The sequence below is a fragment of the Hydractinia symbiolongicarpus genome, chromosome 5 (genome assembly GCF_029227915.1).
Source record: "Hydractinia symbiolongicarpus strain clone_291-10 chromosome 5, HSymV2.1, whole genome shotgun sequence".
NCBI lineage: Eukaryota > Metazoa > Cnidaria > Hydrozoa > Anthoathecata > Hydractiniidae > Hydractinia > Hydractinia symbiolongicarpus.
Genome location: NC_079879.1, coordinates 22,452,086 through 22,464,956, shown reverse-complemented (window position 1 = coordinate 22,464,956; position 12,871 = coordinate 22,452,086). Strand labels below are relative to the sequence as shown.

General features: G+C 33.4%; 1 protein-coding gene across 1 annotated transcript; it reads left to right on the top strand.

The window, feature by feature from the left end:
- The first annotated feature begins 6,662 nt into the window (after positions 1 to 6,662).
- LOC130645410 (uncharacterized) lies at positions 6,663 to 9,885 on the top strand. Its single transcript, XM_057451398.1, has 2 exons — positions 6,663 to 6,940; positions 9,427 to 9,885. Exons 1-2 carry the CDS (start codon positions 6,830 to 6,832, stop codon positions 9,742 to 9,744), a joined length of 429 nt encoding a protein of 142 aa, XP_057307381.1. The 5' UTR covers positions 6,663 to 6,829; the 3' UTR covers positions 9,745 to 9,885.
- Positions 9,886 to 12,871: the final 2,986 nt, after the last annotated feature.

Below are 12,871 nucleotides of genomic sequence, written 5' to 3'. Positions count from 1 at the left end.
AAAGCTAAATATTTTTATTGATTTTATCTTCTTTTTTTGGAGAAATTTCTTTAGGAATTTTTCGCGAAGTCACTTATTCATAGTGTGGTTTTGGGTTGCAAAAACTTTGCGATGCGCTTTCACCTAGCCAACTAAGCTATCTTACCCTCACCTGCTCAGATCCAATAATTCCGGATCGTATCCAAGGTGCTCTAGAAATGCAAGTTTGTTAGAATTCAGCTGCTTTTTAGGCCTTCATCGACCATTCCTATCTACTACTATTCTGATCCAGGTAAGGGACAGGATGATAATGATAATTTTTATGATAATATTGGCAGCAGAGTTGAAAAAAATATATACTAAAGAAATAGATGCAATGAAATATTCTGCTAAATCGGCACTAGAAAAATCGTTGAACCGGACAAAATAAACGTCGTTTGGTCTGCAATCAAACCCTTTATAATAGAGAAGAAAAGTCACTAAGTAGTAGTGAACAGTCTAAAGAAGGTATCTTAGTTTTGGGAAAAACCTAAATTAATACAGAATAATACAAACCTACCGTTTTGATAGTACCGAAGGTCTCGAAGTACAAATATGACAACCATTATTTTCTTTGTATATCCAAAGAAAAATATTTACAAGATGATCAATTTAATGATATTTTCGAATAATTAGTACACCATACTCTCGATACACTGGAAGAACTAGGCGATTCTGACGGATCTGGTTGGATAATGTCAAGAATTGTAGGTGTGATAATCGATGTGACAATCGATGTACTTAAACCACTAAGGGAATCAATTTATATGAAACTACCACAAAAAATAAAGACAACAATAATAAACGTTAAAAATAATGACAGCAAAATGTTTTATGACAGGCCTGGCGGAGCAATTTTAAAAGTAGAGGGGCTAAATTATTCAGTATTAAAGGAGGCCTGGCCGTGACTGGGGCCGACATGCTAAGGAATCTTTTTAACATTCGTCCCCTTGTATTAACTAAAACATACTTCAAATTCCGAAAAATTGCGCTCGAGAGCCTTCACAAAATGCAGATAATATATAGAAATATAGAAACGCCATATTTTATGTAAGATATATTTTCAAAATAAGCAATAGTAACATCGAAGCAAAATAAAGATAATGCAGAGAAAGGTTATAGTATATGACAACTACACCAGTCATCATTTGTTAATTATCCGAATACTCGCTTTTTGTTGTCGTTCGATTGAACAAATGCGTTGGCAATTTTGATCAATCAGATAGTTTGTCAGTCCTATCTTTTTGGAAATTGAGAATCGAGATGGAGTTGAAACGAGCTGAAAGTATTGTTGATCTCATATAGAGCATATGTATGTATTGATCAATTAATAATTGATTAAACACATGATAACTTATCTAAAACCTAAAATATCACTTTTTGGCAAAAAAGTGGGGGAGCTTTAGCCCTCCAGCCCCGCAACCTTCTACCATTATCCAATGAACAAACCAGATAAGATAATTGTTGGATAAAGAACTTTTCAAGACTAGAATCATCACAGATAAATAACAATGGTCACGAAAAATGTGTATGCAAACGTTGCATCAACCCTTTCCGGGTAGAATTTCCATATAAAAAACAGATTAAAATATGCCACAGAAAAGGTTGGTACTTGGTGATGATATTGCGTAGTTGAAAAATAAAAGTGCAGCTTTGAAGGCTACGAGAAGATTGTTGAAGGTATTGGGTAAGAGGCGACTGGAAACTCTTGGCTTTTAATCCGAGAGGGTTTTAAATCGAGATAAAACTCGTTCGAAGAAATTGAGATGGAGAAGGTAGTAGTTAAGATACCGGATGCTTGTGAAATAAAGAGTTTGGGGTGATGAGGTGGTTGATGTGGTGGTGCGATTGTTGTGGAGGTTGAGACTGTAAGAAATATTGATGCGGGTGGACAGATCTTGCGTTTAGAAAGTATTTGAGGGTAAAGTTACCTGGTGAAAGTTAGATTTTTTAATATAATAATGATTGATCAGGGCGAGGGTTATGATAGTGCCTGTGATAAATATGGTGCAGATAGTGACGTGAAATATGGCACTGAGGGGTCGTTCATGTATAGGGATAAGGTCAGGGTGGTTGGTTAGAGAATATATGTATTCGAGGTGGATAGTTAATAGAAGTGGGGGTTTAACGAGGAATGCTTTAGCGCTGATTTCTGAAAGTGTTAGGGGATATTGTTATTTGTTGATCTTTAGTCAAGCTGGTGCAAAGAGGAGTATTTTTCACTCGGATACCAAAAAGGAAAATCTTCAAAAACTTAGGGTTATTATTATAAGAGCCGTTATTGTTGATGGTGATATTAGGAAATATGAGAGTTTGTTGAAATATGCTAGGACTAAAGTCGGTGTTCCTGTGGCTTATGGAGTCAAAATGTGTTGCCCTCCGATATGTTGGTCAGGCTTGGTAATGCTGAGGTTTACAATTATAGTATTAAGCTCGCGGGGGTTACTATGAGGATTGGGGAGAGCAATATTAAGATTAATAGTAATCATGTATCTGATAATCACATTTTTAAGTTCTATATCATATAGGTAGATCGCTAGTTTATGCAGTCCATAACAAACTCTTCCAAATATCTTCCAATGTGAGCACGCTGGTAATAAAACACTGATCTTTGAATGCAGATCTTTGAATGTTGCTGAAGAGCATGAAAAGGATAAGACGGCGTTGGTTTTGTTGGTCGGTGGAGGAGTTAGATAATTTTTGGTTTTAAGGAAATGGCGAGTGGAAAAGCGATGATGGTTGGTTGTGCTGTGATTAATGCTGTTTTTTTTGGTGGTGGTGGTGTGATTGCGAGAATGTGAGTATGAAGGTGCTATGAGGGAGTATTATCAGGTCACTGCTGTTAAGTTGTCGAAGTTAAAGTTAAAGGAGCCGAGGTGAAGTGATTATTATGTGAAGAGAAAGAAGCAGAGGGTTGGGGAGATTATGTTTGTCGTTGGTTGGATATTTTTTGTGGAGGAGGTAAATGTATATGAGGATTACAGATATTAGTAAGACTTGTGAGTTTAATTTTTATACTATATGGTATATAGTGCTGTATTAAATACAAAAACCGTTCATGTCAGCCAAGAGCAATTACTCTGAAAAGAAAGTTGCATTTCTTAGACAAAATATTGACACAAAGAAATCATTTTGTCACTTTTTAAATACGGACGAAAGTGTCAAATAATAAATGCGTTGCACGCACCCTGCAGGCTGCAAATAAGACGCTACTTCTGTAAACACGTAGGCAAGACAGACAGCGTCTAAGTTGCTAGTCACATTCTTTAATACACCCGCACACTAAAATAATCCTGAAGGCCTAAGTATTCGTAAAGGATGGCCATGTTTACGTCAGAAACGATTAGCAAAAAAATAGCCTAACTCTGCTTTGAACTGTGTACATTTTGAACTTTTAAAAGGTTAAAAACCATAAATCTAGTATAGAAATAGCCTATGCAATTACTTGTAGTGGCGAACTTTAAAGTTAACTGTCTTATGTCAACACAAGTTGACTAGGATTGGAGGTGTAACAAGTGGAAAATAGTACGGAATGGTCAGGGTGCTTGGTTAAAGAATTAGAGGTATTCCAGGTGGATCATTAATAGAAGTATGGGTTTGACAAGGCATGCTTAACCATTGATTTCTGAAAATGTGAAGGAATATTGTTATCTGTGGGAATAAAGTAAGTTTTTATGAATTTCGATCCTCTGCAATTATATAAATACATGCTCAACATCATTTTTACTTTGCCCAATGATGTGAGAAGGATCTCCCGAAACGTCGCCTACTAAACTATCATGTTCAAGAAATGATAAACTTTCCACAGTAATATGAATACTGAACAGACAAACCGAAATAATATCTTCAATAATTATAATATACTGTTTTAAGTGTTAAAAGTTTGTGACTTTTCATTACCTTTAGTTATGATTGAGACTTTAAGCTCTAAAATTAGCTGTTGATTTTTTAATTTAGTGACTCACATGAATGTCGAGCTAATGGCGGGAAATAGTTTGACACCGAGGACAAAAATAACTATATAAATATTATATTGTACAATTAATTATAACAGAAAACGACGAAAAGATTACCTGTATTATTTGTCATTATTCTTACCTACCTTTTAGGCTAAGCTTTTCAATAAAGAAAGTCAAATTTTGTTATATATAATACCTTATATTTTTCTTACCATGCATAGAAATATACAGGTCATAATGGTAGTCTGGGTAGCCAAATTTAAGTGGTAACTGTTCTTATAGTAAATAAGTAAAATATCAAAAAAATACAGATCCTTGTGTTTTCTCGCCAAAACAAAACTTTCGATTTATGGTTTGCAGACTGTAGATTATTTTACCGCCAAAAAAGTCTTTATTACTATACCCGCCGTCTATCTGGAAGTCAAAGATGGCAGCTGCGAGGATCAAGGGGAGAATTACCGTGGATTTTTCTGGTGACTGGATTCTCGTGGATATATTTCCACTTTAGGACTAGCACTAAAAGTACCAAAAGACATTCTGTTTTTAAAAAATGACAATGAAAGGTTCAAATCAGTGACGGAGATTTTTTTAGCCCGTTAGATAGACCTTACGTCTACTCCCCACCTGATATATCGTAACTTGGTTTATACAATCCAGTATGATGTGCAACTTTGTCAAGACGGAGATAATGAAGCACACATCTGTTAGACAGGCAGTGGCTGTATATATACAGCAACTAATATATATTCTAGATATGATAAAGACGCGTATATTATTTACTACCTGCGTATTTACTTCTAAATTTCACGATGTCAAATCACCCATCTCCTCCTTTCGAATTTTTTTTATCAGCCAAAGGACCCGGTCAAAATAAGCTTTCTTTACGTTTTAAATATTCTTTAAGAAGGCTGTTAGAAAAATCAGAGATCGATTTTAAAGAAGCTTGCTACGTAGCGTATGTTACCCATTAGGTTCGGAAAAACTTTTTCGTGCACTCTCTTAACTTCGTGTTGGAAATTCTTTTTCTTTACGCATGGATGATCAATATTATATCAACATTAAGTTCCGAATAAGTTTGTTAAGCTGTTTGTTTGCGCTTTTTATTTTAAATAAGAAAAAATATTCTTGCTTTGATTTCCGCGTAGGCTGGATATCATAATCGCTTTATTGTGCGCCATATGTTTGATAATAAATTATCTGCAATTCATCCAAAGGAAATTAGATCATGCTAAAACGCAGACCAGATTTAACCAAAAACTTGTTTGCACGTTCGAAGAATTACCTACGATATATAAAATAATTTTATAATTTTGTACATTTTCTATCTTTAAAGAGGTATCAAGTTTTGTTTTAATACTCACGTCATGTGTCTTACAACCAAACTTTTATATTTTTTTCGCACAAATATACAATAATCGGTTCCTTGTTGAAGGCAACTTAAAGACTGCACCAACAATCTAAGCATTTCGTAAGGTAAGTTACTTTGAGACCTCCTTCCCCTACCTGTTGCTAGAGGACGGCCGCTTTAAAACACTCGTCCCGTAAAACATTCTTCAATCACTCATAAAGCACTCGCAAAACAATCGTAACTAAAACAATCGCAAATAAAACACTCGTAAAATACTTATTAAACATATGCTTAATGAGACGATCACTCATCTTATGCGTAAAATAAAGCTTTCCTGCAAACATCCTCTACCCTCTACTTTTTAGGAAAACTCATGACCCTCCCCCCTCCTCTTGTTTGACTCCAATTATGCACAGCATAGAGATATGAATACAGTAAACCTTTTCTCAAACATAAGAATAAATTTAATAAACTAGTCAGTGACTTTTAGTTCGTGCGCACTCTTGTAAAGTCTTTAATGATAGATAAACTGTTTTTTATCTTCCTAAGGTAAAGTTTAACATTTTAATTGAAAAAAAACGTTTGTAAACTTCGGTGACACAAACTAAAAGTTATAAAATATTTTTTGTAATAATTTGTTATAAAAAAAAGAAAGTTTAAGGATAGAGAGAGGAAGTGGGTACAAATTTGATTAATATTTAAACGTCAATTCTATCTAAAGCTTGCTATGAAATTTGATATACACTTTTATTAATACGTGTCCAGTCAGTAATTGAACACAGTTATAGTGGCTTTTACTTGATATAATTTCATTTATTTCTCAAATGTTTGTATCCGTTTTTTTGTGTGTATCTAACTATTGAAAACAAAATTGTTCTTCGGTAGCAAAATTATTTTACTATTGAAAATATGGCGGATATAAGGCAGGTGATATTTCAACGTGGGTAGAAAAATAAATTATTTGTATCAGTGTAGGTGTATTTATATGAAAAACAAATGAAAGGCGATATTTGGAATGTCACAGCATGCGCAATGAATGGAGGAAGGCTACGCCTTTTCATGTTTACAATGGCGTGTTTTCTAGTTCCCTATCTATGACGCTATCTATCATTTGTTGGGAACCGCTTCCTAAAGGAAAAGTGCTGCCTGGTGCTAACTGATTTTACTGGATCATCTTTCCACTGAGATAACACCATTTTCCCTTATCCTTTGTTGTGTACCGGTCAAAAGATGCCATGGAAACGATCGTGTTTATTGTTTATTTTGTCATGTGTTTTTCACGTATCTTTTCACACCTGGACATACTATAAATCGTTTACTTTTCCTCTCGCCTTTTTTGAACTTTTAGCGACATTTTAATTTTTAAGAAAGGATCAAAACAAAAGTCAAAGAAATATCACACTGGTCTACCATTTTGAACATTCTGTTTTCCACACCTGCAGTCCTGAGTTTGTACAAATACGTGATTTACTTCTTGATACATGATAATTAATTTGCATTAATTATGCATGTTTTGATCGCATATATAGCCAGTTTTTACGCCATATCTAACTTAATCACTTTGTCACAACTTCAAGCACAGAAGGTTAACCTTGGACTTTTGAATTCACACAAGGTAAGATTTTTTATTTATTTATTTTCCGTCCCTTACATTTACATCCTCGTCGCCAGGGTTTGTTGCCTGAGGTCACAGCCGCTACCGCATATTTGGCACCCACTTAAAGTTAAAAAGACAAAGGGGCAAAACCCCTGAGAACGAAGTTGGGACATTTATTTAAATACGTTTACTCTTATAAAGTAAACCTTGTAGTTTTAGGTTTTGAAAAGTAAGAAATTATATTCTTTATGTAAGAAATACAAATACATGGCTCATACTACAGGCTCTAGTTCAACCCACGGGATATTAAGAAGAGATTAAGAAATAAAATTGATTTAACAACTTGTTTACAAGGCGCCAATTGCAAAGCATATTTTGGGCGGAAAATAGTACTGCCAAGCGTTAGGGCCAGACTAAAATTTTCATTAATCAACTTTCAAAGTTTTTTTTGATAGGTCAATTCGTGTATCTTTCCTTTGCTATATGCACATATTATACAAAACAGATTTCAAATTCCAGTTAAAACCAGGGAAACATAATACAGTGAAACCTCCCGAAAGCAGACACTTTTTGCACTAAAATATTTTTGAGCTTCATGAATGTCAAATTTGAATCACAACGCTAAGCCCGAAAAAGTATCCAGGACGTAAGTTTTAAGTTTAGTCTCCAAGTAGCTGGATTACAGGTGCACGCCACTACACCCAAAATTGAACTGTCCATGTCTTAGAGATATTGAGATATCCATTCCAGTCATGCGTTTGGCTTGTGTTGGAACGCAAACTCGTGCTCAGGCTTTTTTGTGCAGGTTCTGTCTAAATATAAAAAAACTTAACAAACCTTAAGATCGGGGTTGTTAAAAACGAAGATATGAGATTGTGTGATTTTGCTTATTTGTTTTTATATTAAAAAGCTTAAAAATCAGGATTGTCTATGAGGCTAGTCTAAACTGTAGCTTATTTGTTTAGTCTGAAAATGTCAGAAAAGTGGTAAAAAGCCAGGTTCGATATTTTTATTAAATTTAATATTATCGCCAATATTTCTTTCAGTTTTTTTGTATCAAAAAACATAAACTCAAAACCAAATCACTTAACAAAAAAATTAGTGAATATTTGATTAGCAATTTATTTATATTCTATGGTAATTATATTTATTTGTTATTGCATCATTTTAATATCTTCTTTTGCAAAAAAATTAAACCGAAGAAGCTGTTTATAACAAAAAAGCCTAGCGTGTTGTTTTGTGAAAATTTTAATAAGAGCTTTTCCGTTGATATTTCTTTATGAAAATTTCCGCCTTAGGCCCCAATTATTCACAACTATTCATGAACCCCTTAGATGTATATATGTTTTTACAAAGATCAAGCATTTAAATGAGTCCCGCATATTTTTTTTGTTTTATAACAATAGTACACGTTTCTTTATATAAAAGAAACTTGGCGAAGGATCCAGGGATTTTCAAAAAGATATACAAGTGTGATGAATAAAATACAGACCAGATTTAAAGAGAACAGCTGTCTACCGGAATGACGCGAAAAATCACAGTTCTTAATCAATCAATTAACATCAATTATAAAATTGCTGTGACATCAGCATTTCTGGAAAAAGGTTTTTATCTTTACCCTTAGAATAAGAAACTTTCTTACAGATTTGATAAATGGTTTTTAAAAAACTAACTAATATCCTTTGGTATTCCCTGACCCCTATGACGTCATTAGGTTTTTTACACCCGAAATGAGTTTGTTAGGCATTCTACAACAGTGGCAAGTTTCATCATCAAAGCGTAAGTAGTTCAGGTTGCATAGCCAGCGGGCAATTATTCCTAAACGCCTCCTACAAGTGGGAATATCTACCAAATAAACAGAAGTGAATTTTCTTCTGCTTTATTCATCCTTGTTCCCAGGGTTTGTTACCTAAGGGCCGCTAGCGCTTACTTGAAAACCCCTGGGGACGAGGTTGTGCTTTATTTAGTCTATGTGTCTGAATTGACATAAAACCACTGTTACATAATACATTTTGTTGTGTTTTATTTTGTTGTGGTCCTTGTAGTTGAGTTTTTCTGATTCTGTAAATCATTTCAAACTTGATCTACTGTTTTGTAAAACACTGTAAACTGTTTATTTTGAAAATTGTTGAATAAAAATGAAAGTTATGTAAAATTGTTCTCATTTTCCTTTGCTTCAAGTTGGATTACGTGAAATCTCCAGTGTAACATTGTCTGATTTCTTAAAGGAAAATCAAAATATAGAAAAACATGTCAGCAATCTTTTCAGCAACGTCTTTTTATAAACTTTAGGCAAAAATTTACCCAAGAAAAAAAACATGTTTCGTGGGAATAAACGTCCGCAGTCACGCCCTTTTACAATTATTCGCGGGAACTAACTTTCCCAATTGGGCTAAGAATTATTTGCAAACGTTTTTTTCTCCTTTAACATATTGTGGCACCTACCATTATTTGCTTAAACTAAGAGCCATTATAAGAGTTCCTTTAAAATTTTGATTTTTTAGGCCACGATGTACACTCGAAATATTTTGACTGGTGTGTTTTTGCTACTTTGTTGTTCGTCAGTTCACCTACTCCATGTCTCTTTGTCATCAGAAGATAGAGTCGACCTGTCGCCGTCAGATACGCGACACCGAAAAGGCGAGGTCGAACGGTATGAGAGGAGTCGGTTAGACCTGACAAACATTGTTGAAGACTTAGAAAAATTAAACGACTATCTTGAAGACAAAGTCATACATGATTTGAAGAAAGTGGAAAAAGAAAGATTTGAAAACGTGGAGAGAGATGACGTCTCTATTCCGAAAGGAATGTGGGGAAGATGAAGCATTATAACTTTGTTTACGAGATTATAATTTTGATAAACGTCACTAATTGCTTGTGTACATAACAAGAACTCCCTCTCTATACACAGAATGATTTCATATTCCCTTCACGGCTTTTTTATAAAAATTTTCGTCTCGTTATATTGTTTATTTATTTATTTAAATTCCAAGAAAAAATATTTTACGTCCTGGATTTGTTATCACGGTTCATTTCGTGAGGTTATAATTTGGCGTGGAATGCATGACAAGGAAATCTACTTTTAAATTTGTTGTCATAACCTGTTAAAGCTGTGCTTCTCTTAGCTAATTGACTTTAACTCATGAAAACAATATGTCAAGCTAACAGCGCGCAAAATTTTTCAGATTAGCCCTTAGATCGTTCGACGCACATCTGTTTCAGAATAAGATCAAAATATTTGACCTACTAGGCATAACTCATGATCACTTTATTTTGAATTAAAGAGAATTAATTTTTTCTTGCTGGCATTTTCCAACAGCGGTAATGTTAAAAAGTCGCTAGAATCGTGTTCAACAATAATAGAATGTTGGCAAAAAAAAAAAGAGAAAATGTTTTTTCATAAAAAACTACGGAAATTTAACTTTTAATTTTCGCAATGACGTATTTCGCGCGAATCAATTTTCGCGAATCGATAATTTGAAAACTTTCGTCAAAACTTGCGAAAGTTTCTCTCGCATTGGTTCTGCGATTAAAGTAACTGCTGGTGAGAAAAAAAAATAATTTTTACCAATTCGTCAATCGAAGAAAAAATATATATAGTTCAGGACTAGGTTTAAAATTGGGCCAAAAAAATAAGCATCCTGATTAGCAACATTCAGTCCTTATATCTACGCTACGATCCCTTCCCTTCCCTCAAAGAGCAAATCTCCAAGTTGACCTATTATAGCGAAAGTTTGTCCAGACGCAATTTATACTGCGTTTACACAGCAATATAATGTGCTATAGCATGATAAAGTCACTACTGATGAACATATTGGGCACGTGGTTATGGAGTTCGCTTCGTAATTACAAGGCCCGTGGTTCGGTCCACAGCGCAAGCATGTTTAGCAGGTGTATTTACCACAGCTAGAGGCCAACCCAAGTCATGTGAGGGAAATTGGGTAGGTACTGCTGATGTATACTAAATGTAAACATTCCGAACATAGGACCCACATTGATAACAGTGTTTCCAACATTGAATGACTATATCCTGTATAACTATCTATATTATAATGCCTGTATACGTCTGTCCGTCTGTCACGCAAAATGGTAACCACAGTAGCGAGACACGAAATGCAGGTAATAAAGGACGGGCTAAGCCGTGGATTTATCCAGGGTAACTGACTAGTTCGGAATAATAATAATGATCCGAAGGGTCAAGGTCTGGTTCACAATTTCCGAACTGTGTTGGTAAAATAATTATAGGTGCTAAAAAACCCAGCTAAGAAACTTGTGATCAAGAAAGGCTTTAGCAATTTAATGCCTGACCCAAGAGGCTAGAGCTTAATCTATTTCTTCATCACTTATTATATAGCTAGTACATACATTTTTTCTTTGGTTTGTACGTTTTCAGGATCTTTAACAAAATATGTTTTGTGGATAATTTCATTTCAGCTGTGAATCCTTTTCGTGGTGCTTTTAGACCCAAATTTTGTTTCGAAACGTGACATTTTTCTAGCTAGCTTACACGTTACTTGTGTGGCTAAATTTCGCACAAGTGTGATGTGCTAGCTCGCTATACATAACAGACCAACAAAATTTTAAACTTTTTGTTAAGTAGACATATCAGTTGTTCAAAATTGGAAGATGCATTTAGCCGCTCTGACAAAAACTACACTTTTGGAAGAGCTCTTGTTTTTTAAGTAGAAAAATGAATAAAAAATAAGATTTATTTTATTAGTAAATTATTATTATTAAAAGACTATATTCTGGCATATCTATATACAAATATATATATATATATATATATATATATATATATATATATATATATATATATATATATATATATATATATATATATATATATATATATATATATATATATATATATATATATATATATATATATATATATATATATATATATATATATATATATATATATATATATATATATATATATATATATATATATATATATATATATATATATATATATATATATATATATATATATATATATATATATATATATATATATATATATATATATATATATATATATATATATATATATATATATATATATATATATATATATATATATATATATATATATATATATATATATATATATATATATATATATATATATATATATATATATATATATATATATATATATATATATTGCTCACACTAACAGAAATTGCTAATATAGATAATGAAAAAATATTGTTGAAAGAACACCACGGACTGTTCGAGATAACGAAAACCAAACAAAAACACAGAAGAGAGAGTACGTTATCGAGTAAGGACAATTAACAACAGAATGATCCACAATATTTACTTATCACGCCTGCCTATGAACATGTTAGCGAGATATGTAAACCAATCGCATTACAGAACTCACCAGGAGTTTCTTCGCCGCCGGCCTTGATGCAAAAAAGGCAAAAACTCCTGGGGACGAGGTTGAGGGAACATGTTATCAGTATTTCTTGAATTTCCTGATAATTCCCGAAAAAAAGTCACGTGAAAAACAAAAAAATATCCTCAATCGCAAACATACATCTCTGCGAAAGTTTTTTTTACCTTTTACCTTGATATCAGGGTGATAGACGTGCCGCATGCACTTGATATGCGGGGGGACAGCAGGATATTCTGCGAGGATATGAAAGTTGAATTTAAATGAATGTCCAGCGTACGCGCCATCATTGGGTGTTACAATCACAGAAAATGTTAAAGAGTTTTTTTGCTTATGACATAGGTAGGCCTGGTAATCAGAATCCTTCGCAATGTTCCTTGCAAGAGCTTGGAAATCTTTTCGTTGTCTTTTCTGACGAAATGCAATGTCGGATGAATCAGCCATGTTGTGCTTATGAAGAGCACTATCTTGAATTGGTTTTATTGTTATTCTTTTTGACTCTAAGTTTTGAAATATTAGCCTTCATATTTTATCATTATTTT

Excerpts from the sequence above, each read along its gene's own strand:
- LOC130645410 (XM_057451398.1), top strand. The coding sequence starts at position 6,830 with ATGCATGTTTTGATCGCATATATAGCCAGTTTTTACGCCATATCTAAC. Across the intron at positions 6,941-9,426 it reads GACTTTTGAATTCACACAAG|GCCACGATGTACACTCGAAA; the intron begins GTAAGATTTTTT and ends TTGATTTTTTAG.